This window comes from Thalia democratica, chromosome 6 (genome assembly GCF_965202585.1).
Source record: "Thalia democratica chromosome 6, ktThaDemo2.hap1.1, whole genome shotgun sequence".
Taxonomy (NCBI): Eukaryota; Metazoa; Chordata; class Thaliacea; order Salpida; family Salpidae; genus Thalia; species Thalia democratica.
Window position 1 is genome coordinate 59,154,586 of NC_139170.1, and position 24,689 is coordinate 59,179,274.

General features: G+C 23.2%; 1 protein-coding gene across 1 annotated transcript; it reads right to left on the reverse strand.

Annotated features, from left to right (window-relative positions):
• Positions 1 to 16,511: 16,511 nt before the first annotated feature.
• LOC145839267 (serpin B9-like) lies at positions 16,512 to 17,590 on the reverse strand. Its single transcript, XM_082946864.1, has 2 exons — positions 16,998 to 17,590; positions 16,512 to 16,845 (listed from the first exon to the last, which is right to left on the reverse strand). The coding sequence occupies exons 1-2, from the start codon at positions 17,588 to 17,590 to the stop codon at positions 16,512 to 16,514; spliced, it is 927 nt and encodes a 308-aa protein (XP_082802990.1).
• Positions 17,591 to 24,689: the final 7,099 nt, after the last annotated feature.

Genomic DNA, 24,689 nt, shown 5'->3' on the forward strand with positions numbered 1-24,689 from the left:
TTTTTTTTAATGCACAAATTAGATTTATTGTAGAATTTTAATTAAAAGTATGTTGTTAAATACTAACTCACCTCTCTATATCTTTATACTTTTTAAACTTATATTCCTTGACTAATAAATAAACATTTAGTTATACCTCAGTATGTCAGAAATTTCGTTAGCATTGGGAGATTAATTGAAAATTCTGATAGAAATATGACTGTGTTAAATAATGAAAGTATAATGAAATAATGAGAGTTTGTAACACAAATAAATAACACAACACTCTTGCCCTATATATGAATAAACATCTAAGAAATAAATTTAATGAAACTTCCTAGCAAAAAGTCGCAGTGATACTTAATAAATATAAAGCTCACACTTATAACAAATCTCAATCGTTATTTTAGTAAACATATCACTAATTTTCATTTGATGTTTTTTTCTAGTTTAAGTTCTTCTTCTGTAACACTTGCTTTGCACAGCAATTTGCTAAGTGGAATAGAACATAAATGTTAAGTATCAAAAAAGTCACATATAAGTAAAGAAAAAATAAAATCTACTTATTATTAAAATTAGTTAAATTTTTATACAAGTATTATTATTTTATATAAAATCAAATCCTTTTTTTTATATGTATAGTTTTATCTTTTGTTTACATATTTATGAATTACGTAAACAAATTATTAAAAGTGGTAAAATCCCTAGTATGCTTTTAACTAGAAGCAATATCAAAAAACAGCCATTATAGTAAGTATATTTGGTACCTTTCGTATCTTTACGATATCTCGTATCTTTACGCACTTTTTCTGTTGACACAATGTGCGTAAATAAGCGAGAGGTTACTGTATGTATAAACAGTCATTAAATTTATAAATTCATAAAATAAATTAATATAATAGTTTGTAAGATAAACTAGACAACTAGATATATACAATTTTACTTTCGTAACAATTATTTAATTTCATAAATATACATTACGTTTAAAAAAAATAAAACATTTGATATACATGTTAAAAAATGTTTTAAAATAATTGTTAATTTTTAAACAGCTGTTATTAATGACATTTTATTAATTTTAGGACTTAAGAAAGATTTAATTTGTTTTTAGTTTGCATAGATCTTCTGTCTCTAAAATAACAATATAACTGATGATTATTAAAAATATCTTAATTCTTATAGAATTTTAAGTGTTTTATAAAAATTTAGTTAGTATTGATAAATACATTTTAAATCGTTGTTTTATCAATTCTTTCTACTGACTATTCGAATTTTATCAATCCAAATCATCAAATTCTTTAAAAATTACAAACCCTTAACTAATCAAAACCACAAATCTTAAACAATTGTTTGTTCTAAATATATTTTTTATGGTTTATCATTGTATATTTAATAGTATTTCTATTTAAATTTATACTTTAAGCTAATTTTTACACTGAAAATTATTTTATATATTCAATTATAAACAAAGGAATAATTTTACTTTTTTAATTATAAAAATATAAATACAAAATACTGACTGACAATTAATTATAGAGTTTTATTTAATGCTTTCAAAAAAAATTAAATAAAGTATCTTACAGTTGTCTGCATATTTAAAAATAGAGTCATTAAGTTAAGAGAGTAAAAGTGTTTTAATTTATTAAAAACGAAAGTAAAAAAAAATAACAGCATGTAAAAAGCTTTTAAGGTTTTATTTTAAATAAAATTTGTTTAATTTATTAAATTAGAAAGTTTTGTTAACAATGGTTGAAATTTAAGACATGGTGTTCGGCCTGTTAAAGTCTACTAAACTATCTGCATGGATTCTTAAACATCGTTTTCTTCATCAGTTAATGTCTTATACTTTTTAATTTTTTGTGCAGAGTTAGGATTTGCTTTCGTTACATTTCTTCGTTTTGTAGTTCTTGCTAGAAAATATTATTATGTTTATTAAGCATATAAGATAAATTCTACTTAGCACTATACTGAACTACATGACCTTTAAATTAATCTTTGTCATTTTGCAGTTAATGGTCTTGATGTTTAGTTTAAAAATAAAATATAAAAATTTATTTAGTATAAATCTAAATTTATCACATGAAATATAAAATTTAAAACTGATACAAACCTGCTTTTTGCTGGTTTGAGTTGCTTTTTAGTTGAGTTGTATCACTAACTTTAGTATATTTATTGTAATGTTCTGTAAAAGTTTGTTTGTTTTCTAAACTTGTCACTAAATCAGTTTTAGTATTATTGTTTATTTTGGATTGACATGAGTTAGCAGCTCTATTTTTATATTTTTTATTTAGTTGAGAATAATACAAAAAATCTTCATTGATTAGTCTTTTTGGGTCTTCGATAAAGAAAACATCGTGCAACTGAAAGAAAAATTTTAAGAAATTTATTTTTATTATTTAGTTATTCTAAACTGTTAAAACTATACATTTTCAAGTTTTTTAAAATGCTTACTAAAGAGTTTATAACATAACAATAAAAGATAATAAATAACGGCTTAAATATTTATTATAATATGTTATGGTTTGTTATTAAAAATGTTTAATAAATTCAAACTAACTGTTTGATGAATAAGTTCTATCACTTTAGCTTCGATATTTGCTTCGCTAGCAAGGTGGTTCTGTTTTGTTTTTATTAAATATTTATACAAACATGTTTGTATAAATGGATAGTAAACATGTTTAAGATGCTAAGTTTACTTAAATCAAAGTAAATTAAAAATCATAATTTTTTCATTATCTATTAATAAACAGCTTAAAGTTATATAAATAAAACTTATTATCCAAAGTTTTGAAACTAGTGATGTGTTGTAACTCTATAATATACAAAATAAATTATTTTTAAAGATTACTAATTTGTCACAAACATTTGGTTGGCAATGCAGAGTGTTGGCTTCTTCAGAGTTTTGATTTTCTGGCAAGTTGTTGGAAGACATCTTTAAACTTAAGTTAGTCGTGTAGTTCTACAGTACTAAGCTTTAAGATAAAATTAGTAAATTAAAATATGTTATTTCAGTTAATAGTCTTTAAGGCTTTTCCATTTAAACAGATTAAACAGATTAAATGAAAATTTTACAACAAACAATAAAAATAAAACTTACCCAATAACTTAGAACCTAATATTTAGTTAATTTACGATAATATGTTTTTTAGCTTGGTAAGATCATAAGTTCTTAATTTAATAATATTAAGAAACTAACTTATAGTTTTAATATAAGCAACTTAAAACTATTACTTTAACTTTACTAAATTATAATGTTTTTAAGTTGTTAATGAACTGAGATTAAATACTAATTTAAGTATTTTTTACTAACTTGACATTTAGATAACTTTTACTTAAGCTCCTTAACAACTTTCATAAAGTTTAACAGGCAGCTTTTTTAGAAAAATAAATAAATATTTTAATTTAAATCAGCTGGATTTTTCTAGAAGTTTAAAAGAATATTTTTTTAAATGTCAAAGTTAGTTTAGATATGTCATAATAAAAAAAAAAAAATTACACTAAACTACATTAATAATTGTTCATTTAATACTTGTTATAATTTCAAATTAATTATTCGTATCAAAAGAAAACAATCAAACTTATACATGTCTAAAAACGTGCAAAAACTTCGTGCAAAAAAACGTGCAAAATATTTTTAAGTCTTATTCCTGAGATAGGACTAATATAAAAATTATTCAAAATGCAGGTGACAACTACATACTAGGGTATTTTGTTTATGTATTTAACCTGTGAATTTTGCTTGTTTTAATGATGTCTAAATGTGATTTAGTTCACAACTAAAAGGTTAATAAATATGACCTAAAGTTTTTAATATTTAATCACTAAAGTTGCTTATGTTTTATTTTTAATAAATATGTTATATAAACAACATTTTATTAGTGTATAAGAGAAATAATTTTGTTTGATGTTTAATATATTAAAACAGGGTCAGAGTGAAGTTTTCACAAATACACTTTATTAAACTATACAATTAAAAACTGTTTAAAAAACACTTTACTTTTTTATGTTCTAGTGAATAATTAATTCAAAAGAAAATTAGTTACTCGAGAAGCTCAAAAAAAAAATCAAAACTTAAATAAACCATTTGTTTAGCATATTTAGTGGTTGAAAAAAAAAAAAAAATTAAATGATATTCATAACAATTAAGGAAAATTAACCTAACAGAATATTTGTACATTTGGATAAAAATTGAGAAGTAATCACAAATTATTAATAAAAATGATTTAGTTAATAATTAAAAAAGAATATGCACCTCAATTATAATTTACTGTTTTAAGGTATTGCCAAAAATACACATTTTTTAAAATTACAAAAAAAATTATGATTATCTGCCTCTTATGATAAGCTTTGATAGAAAAAATTAAAACTTACCTAACAAGTTGTATTTAAGCTAAATTCATTTACAATTTGCAATATGGTACGTTTCTGCAAATCTACAGAACCGTAAACATTTGTGCAAAAAAATTCACTTATGTTTCGATTATTTATTTCAGCTATTAAGACCTTGTTTCTTTAGCTTTCAGTATTTGTTTACACTTAGTTTTGCACTCCTGAGAAATAATTTTTACATTAACTATACTCTCTAGCATATTTAGTGTCGTAAATATTGAACAAATTGAATAAATCTAAATTGTATACAAATTGCATATTGTAGCTTACTGCTATCTTATAGCAAACTATTGTAAAATTATCAATTTAAAAACTGTAGATTTGGTTTAAATGATGTGAGAGAATAAAAATAGTTAGTGTGAGAGAGGATCTTGTACTATTAAAATGTTTGAGGTGAGTCAAAAAGAACTTAACTTTTTTTTTTGTGTCACAAAAGAGCAAATACAGATAGAAGATATATAACAAGATGAATATTTAAGTTGATGTACCTCAAAGTAAATTAAAATGAAGAATTAACTTTTGTTTTAAATCAAATTGATTTACTGAGTTGAATGTTCTAAGATTAAATCCCTGTAGTTGACAAATATACAAAATGAACAACTTTTGAAACAGTGATGACAATATCAATTCCTAAAGTTTTATCAAGAAGATTAGAATCTATTAAATCAGAAAAATAACACAATAAGACATAAAGCTTGCAATAAGAAGAAAAATTGAAAAAAGCAATAATGTATAAAAATGTTCATGAATAATATAAACAAATTATAGTATTTTTTTTTAATATTTTAGAACTTTATTTTTTAATTAAAACCTGTTTTAATGATTTTATAAATGCTTAGGTTAGTTAAGGTTTTTATTTTTTCGAGATTAATATAAACAAATTATAGTTTTTAATTGTATTTTAGAACTTTATTTTTAAACTAAAACTTGTTTTAAAGATTTGAAAATGTTGAGATAGGTCATTTAGTGGCACATCAAATTTTTAGAAAAGATTTATATAAAAGTTGTTCTGAGGTGCATTTAGGTGAGTTTTTTAGTAATATTTCTGAAATTTATTCTTCAATTAATATCAATAAACTAAAGCTGAAATAAAAATACTTTTACCAAAGGGATAGCTTTGTTAAAAACCATTAAAAAAGTATTTAAATAAATTATAAAATATATCAGTTTAATTCTTTAATCAATATTTGATAAGTAGTTTTAAAATAAGTTTAATATTATTGTTTTTATCTAAGATTAAAAAGAGTAAGTTAATACTATTAATTTTAATAAGTTTATAGTTGTATTATTAATTCTTAACAAGTTTAAAAAAAATATACATACTTTAAGTTTTTAAATCTTTATGCTGCAAAAGCTAAAACTAATATTTACAAAGTACTCTTTATTTCTTTATAAATTATTGTTGAAAATAATAAAATAATTGTACCTCTGAATTTTATCTAATGTTGTGAACTTTTTTATTTTATATTTCTTTTGTATTTTATTAAACTCCTAAATTTATTAACTTTATCTAGTAAAAGCAACAATTTTTGCAAATGTTTTCTGAATTGGAGAAACTGTTTTCAAAGTTATATACTTTAGGCCTATCAGTAATACTTTTAAAATTAAATTTTTAATTAATATTTTTATTTAAATGAAAGGTTTTATAGGTTCATAAAAAATGCAACACTTAAAGAATTATAGAGGGTCAAGAGCATTAAAATATGCCTTGTGTTCAGTTATTCATTATACTTCAACATTGAATTTATTTTTAATTTTTAACGTAACTTCACACTTTCATATAAAATTAAAGGTAGTTAAAACTACTTAATTCCCACTATGACGTTATCACACGTTGTTCTAGATTTTTTTTGCAGATTCGTATCTTTTTTGAGCTAGCTACGTCCCTGTTTTAGAAAAAACTAAAGTTTTAATTTTATTAAAGGCTCGTTCTAGTCTACTAAGAAATATTGACACAGTAAAATACTTTACAAACAGTTCAGATATATTTTTGAATCAACCGTATAGTTTTCTTTCTATTAGCCATTTAAAGAAAATCGATAGACACCTTTTTCTTGTTAGTTTGTTTACAACTTAAAAAAAAATTTTTTACAATAAATTAGTAAACTATTTTCAAGTTTTGTACAATTTGAACTGTAGAGTATTTTCCCAAATTAAGTTCTTAATGCCATAAAATAGATTGATTTAGAACTTTCACATAACTTTTAGGCAATTAAAAATAAAACTTATTCTTTTCGAAAAACAGAACTTTTGTATAGCACAAAAATATTATATTTCCCAAAGATGTTTTATATTAAAGCGTCGATGGATTTATTAAACTGAAACTGTTTGAATTCAAGTTAAAATAGTGTAATTATTTCAATAGAGATATTAATAATTAAATGGTTAAAATATATAAAAATATAGTTGAAATTTTAATGTTTATACAATATTAAACATACATATTTAAAAAAGTACAAAAAAAACAACTAAGTGACAAATGCAAGAAGAAATAAATACACTGTAGTATTTCAAAGCTACAAAACAAATAATTTTTTTTAAACAATTTTACCAATTTAAAAAGCATACTTAGATATATGTACAAATTTTAATGTTGATAATGATACATTTTTCGGTTTTTTAAGTTGCAAAAAAAATTAAACTTTAACGACTAACTTTTGATTATTAAAAAGCAAATTAAAACTTTTTCTATAATGTTACCGAAAGAAGTTAATAAAAATACTTGCTCAAAAAAGTTTAAAAACTAAACACCAGACAATTTTTTGTGTTATTTTAAGTTCTTATTATACAGGTAAAGCCTAAATTTATGTAAGACGTAGTAATATTAAGCAGTTGATACTTAATTTTTTTTTGCTAGTTTTAAATGATAATAAAATTTTACCATTGTTGTTTTTAAGTAAAAATGTGTTTGAGTCATTTATAAACTACAATATTGTTGTATTAATACAAGTAAGTTTAAAAATTTAACCTAATTATAGTTAAGATAATTTGTAATTGACAATCTTAAAACTACTAGTATAATTTTATTATTATACAAAAGTTTTTAAAAAGTTGTACATACTAATTGTTCACAATATGTATAAACAAGATATGTAAACAATTCAGAATAAATGTTAACCTCTAGACATGTATCAACAGTACTTTTATTTAAAATGGTGTCATATTTTAAATTTCTGTTTTTTTACTAAAACGATTTGGACTATAGAACTACTACACTTATAAGTCAAAATTTTACTATAAGTAAAACAACTATAAACATAACTAAAAAATAACTAAATAGCATTAAGTATTAGAATATCAGTTAACTCTAGTTTATAGAACTATCTATTAGAAAGTTTAGAATTTTTTTTCAGCTAGATAAAAAGATTACCTCTATTGAAAAAATGTTTAAGTAAAATTTAAATAGTTTTTATTTTAATTATTATCTTACATTTTATTTTTTATAAGGTTTTATTCTTTAAAGTCTCTTAAAAATTAGAAATAACGAAAAATAAACTCCTAAAATCAATTGAGAAGTACTTTTTTAATTTATTTAAATTGTTAATATAAGTTTATTTTATTAGTAATTTTATTTTTAAAGTCTGGATTCAAAGTTTAAAATTATTTAAAAAGTCAAATATTATATAAACAAACGTTCACTACCGTACAACTAAACTTTGCAAACTATTTAAAACTTACACTGCAGCAAATAAATATAGATTTCAAAGGCGTTTCTAAGATAAAATAAAGTAATAAAATTATTGCATAACGCATCCAGTAATCAGTCAATTGTGCGACAACAAAACCTTCGCAAAAATATTCAATAAACCAACGCACTGTAAATTATAAAGTGACGTAACAAACTAGTTAGACCGACTTTTGTAATTTGTGCGTGTATATAATCAAACCAGTTCACAATATTTTTATCCATCATCCGGTTCATTATCTGTTGTTTTTACAACCCAAATTGGGTTTTAAACTTTTAATACTTCTTAAAAATTTAACTTAAACAATTTCAAAAGTAGCTAGTGATTATTAGATGCTTTGAAAGTTAATTAATTACAATATTTATAAACAAGATATGTAAATATATCAGAATTAATGTTTATCTCTAGACATGTATAAACAGTACTTTTATTTTATATGGAGTCATATTTTAAATTTCTAGTTTCGTACTAAAACGGTTTAAGCTTTAAAACTACTACACTTATATGTCAAAATCTTATTTCATGTGAAACCATTATAAACATAACTAAAAACTAACTACATCAAGTATGAGAATATCAGTTAATTTTAGTTTATAGAACGATCTGTTAGAAAGTTTAGAATTTTTTTTATTGCTAGATAAAAAGATCACTTCTATTGAAAATATATTTAGTAAAATTTAAACAATTTTGATTTTAATTATTATTTTACATTTTATTTTATTATGAGTTTTATTCTTTAAAGTCTCTTAAAATTTACAATAAACGTAAATTAAACTCCTAAATTTTATTTTTTTAAGAAATACTTTTTTAATATATTTATTTAATTAAAATAAGTTTATTTTGTTAGTAATTAAAGTCTGAATTCAAAGTTTAAAGTAAATAAAAAAGTCAAATATTGAATTTTAACAAAATTATACACGTTCATTACTGTACAACTAAACTTTTCAAACTATTTTGAACTTACACTGCAGCAATCTAAAATAGCTTTCAACAAGCGTTTCTAAGAAAAGTAATAAAATTATTGCATAACCCTTCCAGTAATCAGTCAACAACATTATGCGACAACAAAACCCTCGCAAAAATATTCGATAAACCATCGCACTGTAAATTATAAAGTGACGTAACAAACTAGTTAGACCGACTTTTGTAATTTGTGCGTGTATATAATCAAACCAGTTCACAATATTTTTATCCATCATCCGGTTCATTATCTGTTGTTTTTACAACCCAAATTGGGTTTTAAACTTTTAATACTTCTTAAAATTTAACTTAAACAATTTCAAAAGTAGCTAGTGATTATTACATGCTTTGAAAGTTAAGTTTTAAATAAATTTATAATAATAAAAACAATAATTAAATGCTGCATTATATTTGACTAAAACAGTATTTATTTTAAAGTCTACTTCTACATATTTTTTGTTTATATTTTCGAGAGTGTTTTTCAAAAGATTAATAAAAAGTTATTAACAGGTTTAAAATCTAAAAAAAAAATAGTTAAAAGCATTTTAAAACTCATTACAAAAATAAACTTGCTACCGGGACTTAATTTATTGCCATGCATCCATTGATAAAAATACAGTAAAAAAAATATATATATTTATATATATAAACTTTCTAACTGAGAGTCTTTTCTACAATGTTTATAATTTATTTCGACTTCAAATGTTTGTATTATTATATATTTTTTGTTGATTTACTATATTTTCACTTATAATATTTATATAAATATATATTAAAAAATTACTACTTAGCTAAATATATATTTTAAAAAAATTGCAAAGGTCTGTTTAATTAAAACACCTGGCTTTTGTTTTTCAGACACACATGATCTTATTTATAATAAAATGCAAATGTAATCAAATAAATTTAGAATATTACATTTTGTCTTATAACTACAAACATATTGTCTCTGAAAATCTTTAAAATACTGCTGAATTGATAAAAAATGATACAAAATTACTCCCTGGGAATCGTAGTTTTATGTTGGATGAAATTTATACTCTGTTATTCTACAGTGCGAGAATAATATTCCTTTAATCTATCTTTTGTACTACTCCATAATTTTCTCTTAAACAATTAAATAAACTAAAATTATTAAACTGCACTGTTTAAAGTTGTGAATAAAATAACTATTATTGTTCTTTTTGAAAATTAGTCTTAAAACAAATGAGAATATTTAATAATTAAACCGCTTTTAACTAATGGTCTTTACATTTTAGAACATTATTTAGATTACAGTTAAAAAAAAGTAAATAAGAACTTTTAATAATTACTTTAAACTTCTAAGTAAAAAAATGTGTTGCTACAACTTACTTAAAAAACGGTAGCATTTGAATAGAGAAAATTTAGACAACAAACAAAACAAGACAAAAAAAAATAATTACTTGTAATACCTATTAATATACTAATTTCTAAAATTAATAGCATACTTTAATGGCAATTACTGTCTTAGTGACGCCGTGCAAAAATGACCCTTCATACAAAAGTGACCCTTCATGCAAAAAGAGCCTTCGTGCATTTCTGACAGCTGATCCCAAAAAAAATCACACTAAAGTTAATATCATCGAAAAACGTTTCTTCTTCAAACGTTTGTTCATTGTTCTAGCCATAAAATTCAAAACTACTTTTTAAGAGCTTAATAACTTTGTGATAGTTAACTAATTCAAGTTTAGTTAAATTTAAACTAGTACCAATACTTATAAAATCTGATTATAGAACAAATTTTTTAAAAAGTTTTAATATCTTAGTTACAAACTCTTCTACATGCTATTAAGATTTACGTTTTTCATTACTTACTTGATAAGTGTATATTAAGAAATGAAGAGTAATAGTTTTGTTTATTAATAAAATTTCATAAAATCTAAATAACTTTATTATTTTTAGTAAATTTAATTTCGTTATCTGTTTTTATACATTAAAATGAATTTCTTCTGTAGTTGATGAAACCATAACTCGATATAACAGTATAAACTCATAAAAGCAATAATCAATCTTCTGAAAACAAAATAATTACAACTAAAAACATATTTATTCAAAATAAAAAGTTTCTTTAATAGACAGAATCAAACCTTTAAGCATAAATTTGTTTTAAAAGTATTGGTAAGGTTTATTTTTAAGCATGTTGATAAAAGCCACTAAGAAATATTAATATATATATAAACACCGATGATTCAACAAAGTATGTTTTTAAAAACATACACTTTTTGACCAGAAACTACTTCTCTTCATTATTTAAACTAATTATTCCTGTTTTTACTTCTTTATAGTTGTTCCCTAGCAATTCAACATAAATTAAACCAGTTAAAGGAGTTGTATAATAAAGATACACAAAAACGTTAAAAAAGCAACGATATAATTACAGAACTAAATCTAAACTAATAAGGGTTTTTAGAGTTTTTGTACACTTATAAATTGCTAAACATACGATTTAATTTATGTTAAATAATTTAACTTCATCTAAAAATGTGTATTCTTTTCAATTGATCTTTATGTTTCAAACTTAAGATTGATCATATTTATTATTAGTGTTTTTTTTTGTTATAAAAAATTTTGTCAGTGTCTATTTTGAAGAATCCTTAGCTTAGAAAATTTACTTTTCCGTCGCAAAATTATTTATGTAATATATAAATAATTTTTAAGAAGACATTTTAGTACTAACATTTTACATACTTTTTCATTTCCTACTTATTCTTTTAATTAAAAAATAAGTATTATTTAAAATGTAACTATTCTACTTATTTCCTAGCACTAGTAATAGTGTAAAGAAGATGGTTGTTTTATTCTTATACTGAACAAAGGTTTCAAAATTTTTAATATTTTTAAAATTGTTATTAGTATTTTCTTAATTTTATAAATAATAACGAGTATGACATGATTTAAAGTTAAACTAAATAGTATAAAGTCATATTCAATTTTTTTTAGAGACTAAATTCAAATGTTAATATAAATTCTAAAATCGATATACTAAATAAACAAAAAATATACACATACACTACCGTACAATTAAACTTTGCAATCTTTTTTAAACCTAAACTTTAGAAAATTAAAAGAGCATTGAACATGCGTCTATAAGATCAAATATAGTAACTAAATTATTGTAAAACCCATCAATAATCAGCCAACTAAAAAATGTGACAACATAACTTTGAAGCAAAAGTATTCAATTAACCATCGCAGTGTAAACTTTAAAGTGACTTCAAAAACTAGTTAGACAGGCTTTTGTAATTTGTACATGTATATAATCAAACCAGTTCACATTATCTTTATCCATCATTGAGTTCATAGTCTGTTATTTTCAACCCAAAACGGGTTTAGAACTTTATTGTTACTTATTAAATCTTAACTTCAACAGTTATTAGTCTCTAGCAAGTTATTAGTACAATGCTTTAAAAATTATTATTAAAAGTAATTATTTAAGAAAAGCAATTATTAAAAGCTGCGTTATAAATGACTTAACCAGTATTTTTTTATTAGAGTCTTCTTTTATATTATATAATTTCCTTGAAATTTTCGAGAATTTTTTTCAAAAAACTAATAAAAAAATCAGCAACAGATTTGAAACCTATATATTTAATAATTAAAAGCATTTTAAAACTCATTACAAACATCAAAAGGCTAATAACAAATTTTTTTACGAATAACTAAAATCTTTACTAAGCAAAAATTTTCTGAAATTAAAAATATATTTAAAAATTTTTTTTAAAACGAATTATAAAACAGTTTAAAATAGTTTATTTAACGAATCACACTCTGAATTCTATTAAAAATGCTCTTAAGCAAAAATATTTTTTTAATGTGTCAAAAATAAACATTAGTTTATCTAATAAATATAAATGAAGGACAAATAAGGATTATTACTAATAATATTACTGTAATATTGTGAAAATTATCGACCAGAACATGATTTCAAAAGTAGATATATACTTTTTTCGGTGATATTTGTTAGTCAGGGCAATAACTAGTAAACGGGCGATTTTAAAACATTACAATATTCATTTTTTTTTAATAAGACAATAAATTTTAAGAGTAATTTTATAACTTATTATCAAATAGTAAAATACAAACGTGTAAAATCCTTTAATTATTCTTTAGTAAATTTTATAAATTTGCATTGCACTCAACTCAAAATTTTAAACATACGTTTAATTTCATTAAAGGTTTGTTCTAGTCAACTAAACGAAGTTGACACAGTTGAATACCTTACAAACATTTTAGATACACTTAAAGTGGGTCGTATAGCTTTCTTTATTTTAGCCGTTCAAGAAAAATCGTGTATTCACATTATTGGTTAGTTTGTTAATATTGAAACAAATCTTTAAGATTTTTTTGTACAAGAAACTTGTAAGCTATGTTAAAGTTTTGTGCATTTTGAAATATGAAGAATTTTTAAATTTAAGTGGTCAATGCCATAAAACAGATTGATTTAGAACTTTTATATAGTTTATAGGTAAATAAAAGTGAAGCTTATTACTTTCGACTAAAAAATTTTTGTAAAATTCGTTCAAATGGATTATAAAATATATTATAGCTTTATTATTATTAATTTTAACATTTTACAACAGTAAAAATTATGTAATTAAGTTAAAATAACTAAATTTTTTACATAAGAAACAGAAAAAAATATTTAAATTAAAAAAACGATGAAATCAATATTGCAATTTTTTAGTAGAAAGTGACTGAAAAGTATTGCCAATTTTCGATTTTAAATATTAAATTATTTTGTAAAACAGTAGTTAGTTTAAATACTAAAAAGTATAAACAATAACTAACTTATGTATTTTATTATGTTAAAGCAGCCACCTATCAAAATAAATTCAAGTAATAAAAGTTGATTTTTGTTTATTATGTTACTATACTAGATGTAGTGAAATATTATCTATAGGCTTTTTAATAGATTGAATAAAATCAAAGTTGCAAAGTTTGAGCTATTTTTGTAATGCTATAAAACTGTACATGTTTTAACAGTTCATAACTCGGTTTTATTAATCAACAGTTGCTTTTACCTAAAAAGAACAACTGTTTTAACTAAATTTCAAATGTTAACAAAAATTTAACGGTAGAAATATGAAGAGAAAAGATAATTCATACATCTGTTTTTTACGATAAATTTCGCCTTATTTAAAAAAATTAAATTATTAGTAGCCTTCATGCCCGTAGCTTGATACGTTCCTGCAAATATTCTATAACGTATACTTTTGTGCGATAAAACCAGGCCTTTGTTTCAATTCTTTAGCTTAAAAAGGCCATGCTTTCTTAGGTTTTAGTATTTATTTTTTCGTAGTTTTGCAATTCTGAGAATAGTTTTGAAATATATGTACTCTTCAGCATTTTAGTGTCGTAAACATTGAACGAATTAAATACTTCTAAATTGCATACAGTTAGCTCATATAGGTTTTATCAAAAAGCTATGCATTGCAGTAATATGTGTCGTTTTTTCTTCAAAAATCGAAATCATACAATTTTATGATAAAAAGATTTGCATAACTTGATGATATTTCTATTGACTGTCTTAAATGTTTGACAAATTTCCGCACTAACACCGAATTATTGATCCTCAGCCAATTGAGTTTACAGTTGATCATCCTTTTGTTTTCATGATATTGTACAAGTAACTTTATCCATAAAGAAATTAGTTACTTCCGTGTAAATTTCATGTGTTTTTTATTCCATATGCGTTGCTTGTTATACTTTTTTTATTTTTCAATTGTGCTGAATGTTATGTATTAATACTTTTAATCATTGACTAGTTTGATTTCGTCTCTGTTTTTTTTTAAATATTTAATTGTATTTAATAAGTTAACAAAATATACACAACTATTGAATTCTTGTGTAAAAACTTATAATAATAACAATTTATTAAATTATATTTTTGAAAATTTAATAAAGTATAAATGTTCGTGCAGTTTATTTGTTTAAGTTTTATAATGGTATTAGTATTAGTTTAATGTGGTACTCTGGCAATGCGAATGTCTGGTAATTATTTATTTATATTAAATTGTTAAACCGTTGAAGCTAGTTACCTTGTTTACGTAATCTAAACTGCTGTCAAGTACTAGATGTATTAAATATTAATATAAGTTATAGTTAATAACAGAAATAATAGTCTGTTTAAAAAGGCAACATTTTTCTGTAACAAATATTTCATAAAAAAGTAAACTAAAGCAGTAATTAGTAAAAACTGATAAATATTTGACCTTAAAATTTTAATTAAAGTTTGTATACAATCAAACGAAAAATAAAAATTTATTAAACATAAAAGGCTTTTTGATAATGTTGTATAAGAGCGAAGCATATGAGAAATGTTAGCATACGTTTATTAAAAGTAAACATGATAATTCATAAGGAAACGTTAAATCATCTTTAATAAAAAATAATTCATAATCTTCGTGTTTTTAACACTGCAGTTTTTACACTTAAATCTTTAAATAATGGATTAAAAAAATTTTTCATAATCGTTCCTTGATAGCAAAGTTATCCTTAAGAGAGCGATATTGCGATACATTGGAATTAAGTATTGAGTTACTGTAACATAAAAGGTAACTTTAGTATAAATAAAAAGTTTGTTTTACGTCTATAATAAGAACATTTATATTTACTTAATATTAAAGTCTACACTGAACTTATTTTCCAGTAATTTACAGGTTTTACTGAGACCGATGACTCAAAAGATACGTTATTTATACTTTAAAACTCTCAAAACATTTGAAAATCAGTGAGCACAGAATTATTCTTAACTATTACTGCTAACAGTTATTAAAAGTTAAATACCATTGTTCTAGTTATTATTTAACATGCGGTTTCTTTGTAAAAAAATATAAAAAATTTAAATGAGTTGCTTTTAAAGACAAACTTTTAAAACAATTATTTTGTCTGACTTAAGTAAGTTCAATAATTGCAAAAACTTTAGGGATATTTTTACGTAAAAACACTTATGCATGGCATCAGTTTAGCACTAATTAAAATAATATGTATATATTTGTATACTAAGTTATTGACTATTATAGTTACCACTAACCCTCATTCTTAGTTAGTACTTTAATTATAATTAATATTATTATAAATGTTGTTATTATTATTATTGTTATTAAATTTGTGAACTTTGTGAACTCCAAATGAATTTTAATTTCACACGTTGTTTAGAATTTCTAAATCACTATTTAATCATTATTGTCTACACACCGCATACTAATTTACTTTTCTTAAACTTTTTTAGAAATATAGCTGTTTTTACTACTTTACCTTATCAATTATGTTTTAATATTATATGCATAAAGTTACCATAAAAAAAAAGTCGATTTTTTTTTTGTTCTATTAGCATCTCAAATTCACGTATATGCGAAAAAAAATTAACTCTAAAAGAAGTAAAAGAAACAAACAAAAACCTTGAATAACAAACACAACTTTTTAATACAAAAAAGAAAAACAACTAAAGTATATAAAAAATCCACTCCTGAAAATTTACAACGAACTAAATTTTCCAATGAAAATATTTTGATCTTTGTACAAAATCATAAACACAAACGGATGATCAACAATGAAATCAATTGGTTCGGAACCGAAACAGTCAATCACTTCAAATCCAGTTGCTGCAGCAGCTTCAGTTCCTTCCTCACTTGTTTCAACGAATGCTTTGTGAACTACTTTAGACACACAAAGTCCACTTGATAGCATGGACATTGCGCTAAAATCTGCATTTTCTTCATCAAAAGCGTCTTTTATTCCTAACGAACGTAGAGTTTCGTTCAAGTTTGCTTCATACTCAATTTTGAACTTTGGCAATTCAAAAAGATATCTTTATTTATGAAATTTTTACCTTGTTCGAGATCTTCAATAGTATTGACGTCTAGGTTTTTTATTACGTTTTTCAATCCGAATCTTTTATCAGGTAAAATTATCAGCATACTGAAATCTGGTTGCTCGTAAAGAATTTTCACACATTTGAACCCTTTTTCTCTAACAGAAAGATACGAATAGTTATCTTCGTGTTTCATCATTTTAACAGTAGAAGTTTTCTGTTTTGTATAATGGAATGGAGCATCAATGGTGTACCGTGGATCAAACTTATTAAACCAATCACCTTTGAAGTAGATACAACTAACTAGAACACATGCATTGTCTGGGTCCGTGTCACTAAATAACTCTTTTATTTTTCCATTAGTACAACCTCCTACCCACTCATTCATAACCATATTTGATCTGTCTGCAGTGTTTAGGCAGTCTAAAGACTGCACTCTGCATTTAAAAGCTGATTCATTGTCATTTTTGAACTTTTCAACCCTCTGAAACCTTTTTGATGGAAACACAGAACTAGCAAGCTGGACTTGTAAACCTTCAGAGCTTGAATTGAGAACATCATTTAGCGTTTTAAGCTGACCTAGTGCCTCTTCAAGCTGCTGCTTTGTTTTCCCATTAGAACCAAGTAGTAGCATTGAAAGAGCAAGCGAAATGCTCAGTGGTGAAAAGAATATGTTCTTATCTTCATCCGTGCTTTCACAAAGCTTTTGAATGAGATTGACATTAAACGAGTTGAAATTCATACTGGATTTAAACACTACTAACCCTGTTTTAAACACTTTTATATTCGTAATATCATTGATTTATGTATATTAATTGTTCTGTTTTTATCTAATCAATTAATCGATAAGTTTGATGAATAAATTACTAGTTTCTTATAACTACTATTAAAGGTTTACATCTCAAATAAAAAAAAGGGAAAAATAACTGAAACATTATCTGTTGGTTTTCTTAGTAAGATTAATAATAAAGAAAATAACAATATAAGAGAAAGTGTTTTATAGTGTATATCCATGTTTCAGTAATTTCAATACTTCTTTTATCATTTTTTTTAAAAATATTTCTAAATTCAAAAAACTAAAATAGTTCTGTGGATTTTATCAGTAAGAATAAAGTTCTAAAAAAAATATTGTAGAAGTATCTAGTTCATAATAACTCATAATTGTTAAAATTTGTACTTGAAAAATTTAAGTTTTCAGTATCTATACAGCAGTGCATCCTTCAAAAATATGATTCATTTTGTATAAGCCCTGCTTTATGTTTATTGCTTAAATGTTTTTGTAAGTAGCATGTCAATATTTTTTAAAGTTGTTTAGCAAGGTTTATGGTATATTAATTAAGTTGAATTTAACTTACATAAATTGCTAAGAGCACAAACAAATTACTTTATTATGAATGTACTACATTCTACAATCTTTAAATAAGTGATTTACAATGATAAATTTAATTTATTATATGCTCTAATATGACTTTTTCGACACTTTTAGCGCCAATGAGCTACATTTTTTCGTTCAGAGGTAGATATTAAAGCAATATAATTAAGTTAGAAAGTAACTGATATAGTATTATTTAATATTTTCATGCAATTTTTAGCATCAAGTATGTTTTCAGACTAAGTTCTTGATAAATGTTTTTTTTTTGTAGATCTACATAAGGGGTCAGCAGCTTTTTATATACCAAATTTTTTCTCTTGGCCTACAGTTATTAGTTGTAGTAATCATCAAAAAAAAAAATACCATTTTTATCAAAAATTATGTAAACAGTCAATAAAAAAGATCTAGTAATTGCAAATTGTGTTTTTTACTTATCTATTTTTTGTTGTTAATTTTTTGGTTTAATAAAACACAAAACCTTACTAGCTTTATATATAACATTTAAGCAATGTAAAACAAAATAAGTTGTATTAGTTTATGTTATGATGTTTAAAACCAGCGTATTTTAACTGTGTTATAATTAAAGAAAGACCCACCAATGTTTTGCTAGAATGATAGTTTTTTTCCTAAATATATTTGGTTAAAGGAAATTATTTAGCTTGTCGTAAGCTTTTCTTTTTTATGGTCGTTGAGTTCTTTACTTATTTAACTTTAACAAGTTATAGCAAAAGCAATAACGAGCATTAACATTTTGAGTGTTATAATTAATTCCAAAAATATACCATGTAAATTGTGCAAATGTTTTGTACAAATTTTTAACGATTTTGACTAAAACTTGACAACTAGAAGAATTAGTGACCTAACATGAAATTTTAAGGAGTTGTTTAGATTATTTAAAATATATTACTATTAATTAAGGGATGGATGGATAAGAGATAAGACCCATGACAGTAACTAGGAGAAAGGGATTATTTTGAGGCATGAAAGCTACAATCAAGATCGCACAATTACGCGCGAATCGCAGCTTTTTACTTTCTCTACGAAGCAAAACCGAAAAATAACGAAGCTTTCTGAGGCTTGAATTTAGTTTAACTAGGGAAACAGGATCAAACTAAAGGGCGCTAAGCGCGTTTAAGTGCGAATTTAAGTAAAAATTAGAATAATCTAAGCTCGCTTACATCATAATTAACATAAAGTAAAACTATAAATTATATTAGACAATATCACGCCTTATGATGTATTACAAAAATAAAAACAGTATACTGATTTTTTTGCTTACGTAAACAGGTTCCTTGATAAAATAAAAAAAGCTACTAGTTTAATCAAATTTAAAACATTACTAAAAGTTATAATAATTTTAAACATTTTTAAATATAACTTATGGCTTCTGACCAAAACAAATGCTGTACCAATATACATGAACAACTATTTATTTTTCAAAGCTGGAGTAACTTTTGACTCATTATAACCCATAGTTATGTTGACCATATTGGTCTGAAGGGGAACTCTTTGGTTATTCCGTTTTGTTTGGAACAAAATAAAGAGTTAAAACTAAACTTACCGCTAAAAGTTGCCAGTTTCAAAAGTATTTTACAATATTGTTAAAAATGTTTGTTTTATGTTTATTTATATTAAACAATGTATCAGTAATGTATCAGTATCTAAATGACCTCCTCCAGAATTACATTAGTAAAAAGACTTTTAATGTCAAACGACGCAATAAACGTATTATTATACCTCTTACTTTGTCAACGAACGTGAAGTAGTCTATTAAAAAATCCGCTTAAAAGTTTTTCAACACTTGTCCTAAACTCAAGCTTAAAACCTTTGCAAGTTTATGCTGCGCTGAGTTTACTATACACTAAATGGACCTCAAAGGATTGTTATTCTTTAAGACAAACGTAGGGTAACTGAAATATACTTAGTTTTATTGAGTTTGTCTGCCTTATCTATTTATTCTATAACTACTTGTCAGTAATGTAATAATAACTAATTGTTTATATTTCACTTATATTTAGTTGTTCCCTAGCAATATCTTCTTAACAGAGTCAGTGGAAAGTTTTATATAATAACAGACAACTACAAAAACTACGAAAATCATTCTTAATTAGAAAACAAAGTTCATGACAATCAGCTTTTGCAGAGTTTTTGTACTTTTATAATTTGGTTAACACTCGATTATTTTGTTAATTTGTTAATCTTCCTAAACGATCTTTAGGTTTTCAATATTAGATTTATCATAATTATAGTTATTATCATTTTAAGTTTTTTGTATGCAAAATTTATAATGTATACGGTTTGTTAAAGTTATGAGTAATGATTTTTGAGTGTCAATATTTCGGGTTTACGTTTATTATTAATTTAAAACAAGGTTTGATTTAATAAATAAGACTTAACCGTTATTTGATACTTATATATAAAAAAGTCATATTAAATTCACAAATAAGTAAATTGATATAATAGTTTGTGTGATAAATTAGACAACTAGATGTATACATTTTGCTTTCGTAATAAGAACTAAATGCAAATACACTTTACGTTTAAATTTATATTATAAACGTTCAAAAATGTAACAGCTGTTATAAATGACATTTTACAATTTTAGGACTTAAGACATAAGCTTTTTTTTACTTTGCACGGATCCTCTGCCAATAATAATATAACTTATGATAATGAAAAACGATAAATTGTTTAAGTGTTTTTAGTTTTTTATAAAAATTAATTTGGTATTATTAGAAAATTTTAAATCTTTTTATAATCAATTGTTTTTACTAACTGATCAAACCACATCAATCTCAGTCATTAAAATTTTTTAAAATTACAAACCTAAACTAACAAAACAAATATAAAAAAAAATACTTATTTTAACTTATTATTTTCTGGTTGGTCACATAATATTTAAAACTAGTTCTATTTCAATTTTTACTTTAATTTAATTATTACACTAAAAATAGTACTTTATAGATATTTTATTATTATATTAAAAGTAATCATTTTTTTTTAATTATAAAAATACAAATACAAAACACTGACTGACAATAAACTATTGGGTTTTATTTAATGCTCTCATTGAGAATTAATTTTAAAAGGGTATCTTGTAGTTGTTTGTTTATTTTAAACCGAAGAGCGTAGAATTGAGAGTGTTGAAATGTTTTAATTTCTTAAACAAAGACGAAGATTTTACAAAAATTACTGCATGTAAAACTTTTCATTTATGATGAACTTTGTTTAATATTTAACATTTTGAAGTTTTATTAACACATATTGAATTCTAAACCTTAATGTTCGGCTTGTTATAATCTATTTATTTTTCTGCATGGCTTCTTTGAGTCTTTATTACTTTTTGATGCAGTTTTATTTTAAAAAAATAAATTAACTGGTTTTAATGCATAAAACTAACTATAAGATAGATAATAATTTTTACTCTTATTGTTAAAAACTATATTTTCCCTTTGATTGAAATTTACGAAACTTGTTTATACTTTTAAAATTTTGTAAAAAAAATATTTTTTTTACAATTATTATAATTGTTTTAAAATCAAACTTACAAGTGAAAATTAGATGTATACTAAAATCCTTTGTATACTTAAATTAACAATAAGTTGCTAAGTGCTAGGTCAATATAATATTTTCTTCTATATTGACTAAAATCTAAGACTATTTTTGAAATTTACTGGTTTTAAACCTATATTAATTATAAAATAAAAAAGTTCAGAACTTTTCCCCAACTGAAACCTAGTTATCAATAGAACAGCTCTTTACCTTTTAATTAAAAATTTTTCAACGTCACAAAAAATAATTTTTAGCATTAAATTTAATTGACACTATACCAACATAAACAAAAAACTGCAGTATTTTCAGTGTTCAATATTTAATATTTTCATAATAAACTTATGCAATAAATTATACGCAAAGGTTATTACAATAAACTAAAATTATAAATCAAAACATACTTAACATTATCGAGGCTACGACGTTCGATGTAAAGCAAAATATTATTAATATTTGAAATGAAGCTTTCACGGTAAAATCACTGTAATGTATTCAGGAGAGCCAATCGGAATAAGGTCGCGGCTAGTAAAACCTTCACTCATTATCAAATGCATAGTATAAAGGTTTTGAATTCTGCAAGACGCTAAACTCCTTTCATCATTCAACGTATTTCCTTCATACATCAATGTTTGCATATGCACCGGAAGACCTTGAATAATAATATGAATGCTTTTTACGATTTATTAAGATGCTCGAAAATTAAAAATTTATTTGGAGATAGAGTAAAAACTAATGCTTAATTTACTATATCAAATTATTTTTATTGAAAAATAAAATTAACAACTAAGTTTAAATAAAAACAAAAGTAAAAGTGGTTTATACATAAATGAAGAGTACATTAAAAACTATTACAGAAACTTTATTATTATTTATTTAATTTGATACTGAAAATGTTTTTATATGTAGGCAAAAAAAAAAATTTAACCTGATATGTAATGAAATAACTAATATTGATATTACTGTTTATGTTACCAATTTTTTTACCTTCCAGCCTTTCAACTTTTCTCTTAATTTCTGCAATTTCTTATAAAGGATCAACATCTAATGTGATAGTTAGATTTGGTGGTATACCTTTACCATGAACAATAACAAATATTTTTATTTTTTCATCGAAACTGGTACATAAAAAAATCATATAAAATCAAAAACCGTGTTAATAATAAACAAGTAAAACAAACTGTTTATCAAGAAAGTAACACTTAAAATAAAAATATTATTTGTTTTAACTTTTATTCTTGACTGTTTTTTGTTTAAGGTTTATGCATTTGTTCTTTTCAGCTTAAAAACTTACTAGTTAGTTAAGTTTTAGTTCGTTGTAAATATTTTAAAACATCATCAGATATAATTATTTTTTACTTTTAATAAAGTACTAAAAACCAAAAATTTAGAAAATTTAATGCATGTTTAAAGAAATATTTTTAGTTTTGCCTTACTTTATCAGTTATACTTTATATAAGTTCAGTTATTAGAACTAACTTGCTTGGTTCAAACTTATACTTGTGATAACCTAAAGTACAACTGTTGTCCATTTTTAATATTTGATCGAAGTACACACATTGCTCATCTATGGAAGGCACTAAAGAATGTCATTAACAATTATTTGTATTTATTAGTTTCTATCATACAACTTATTGTTTAAAATTCATTTTCTTAACTAAATATATGCAGTTTATTAAACGAAGTTTTACAGATAAAAGATGAAATTTAATTATTTAACTTTTATCAAGTTATTGTGTTTTAGTACTTTTCTTGAGAAACCTTATGATGTTTGTCTTGTTTAGAACGTTTATTCTTAAATATTTTTGCTTTCAAATATTTCAATCAAAAAAATCTGGAGTAGCAAGAAAACATATATTATTAAACATTTTTATTTGTAAATCAATTCAAAATAGTAAACATACATAAAAATAGTTTCTTTTTCTTCTTATTTATAATCGTATTAAGCATTTCCTAAATAAGATTATTAAAAATGTATATATTAGCATTAGCATAGTAAAAATAAAATCCTAAAAAACATGTAATAATTTTTTTAAACTCTGTCACTTTATTTACCTAAAAAAAAACGCTGCTTTTATCATTATATAGTTTTTTGATAACTTACTTTTCTTTCTGTTAGAACTTTTGAATCTTATAAAGCCCATAGCTTGCGCAACTGATACAAACTTAACCGCTTCATATTTCAAGATAAATCTTTCACCTTTATTTGATTTTACAACATAATACATTTTTAACTAGTATAGCTGCTTGTAAAAGTGTGTTATTATTCAGAAAACATACAGTAAACTTAACATTTAATCAAAAACAAGTAATTTATTCGACAAAAAAGTAGTTGATCTTCAAAAAGTTAATTAAGCAAATTCTAACACATACTTTTAATGGATAACTATAAGTTGTAAATTTTTATTACTTTTTAAAAAAATATAAATTTTAAGTTATTCAATTTGAAGTCTATTATAATTTTTGAACTAATTATTGTTAATTTCAAATAGTTTTAGGTTATTATTAAATACTATAAAGCAAAAATTTTTTAAATTACTTAAAATAATATAGTTTTTTTGTCTATTTATAAAGGTAAACATAGTATCATCAGATTTAACTTTATAGTAAAGATATCTGAAAACACATAATGGTCGATAAAATAACTGAGATATAAGTTTTTTTAATCATAATTGACTTGTAACAATTCAGTTAACTTAGCTTTAATTCTATTATGTCTCTTTTAGCAAACATCCAATTTACATAATTAGTTTGAGGAGCTATTGTATAACATTGGTTTTGGTTTTATATTAATCATTTCAACATTTATAACTTATTTCTTATTTATAAAAGTTAGTAAGTTTTAACTTCTCACAAAATGTTTACAGTTTGTTAAACTTTAAAGTAACCTAATAATAAAATTATAATATGTCTAATAATA

Coding starts and splice junctions, on each gene's coding strand:
- LOC145839267 (XM_082946864.1), bottom strand. CDS start 17,590: ATGAATTTCAACTCGTTTAATGTCAATCTCATTCAAAAGCTTTGTGAA. Junction 16,846..16,997: donor CTTTCTGTTAGAGAAAAAGG/GTTCAAATGTGT, acceptor TCATAAATAAAG/ATATCTTTTTGAATTGCCAA.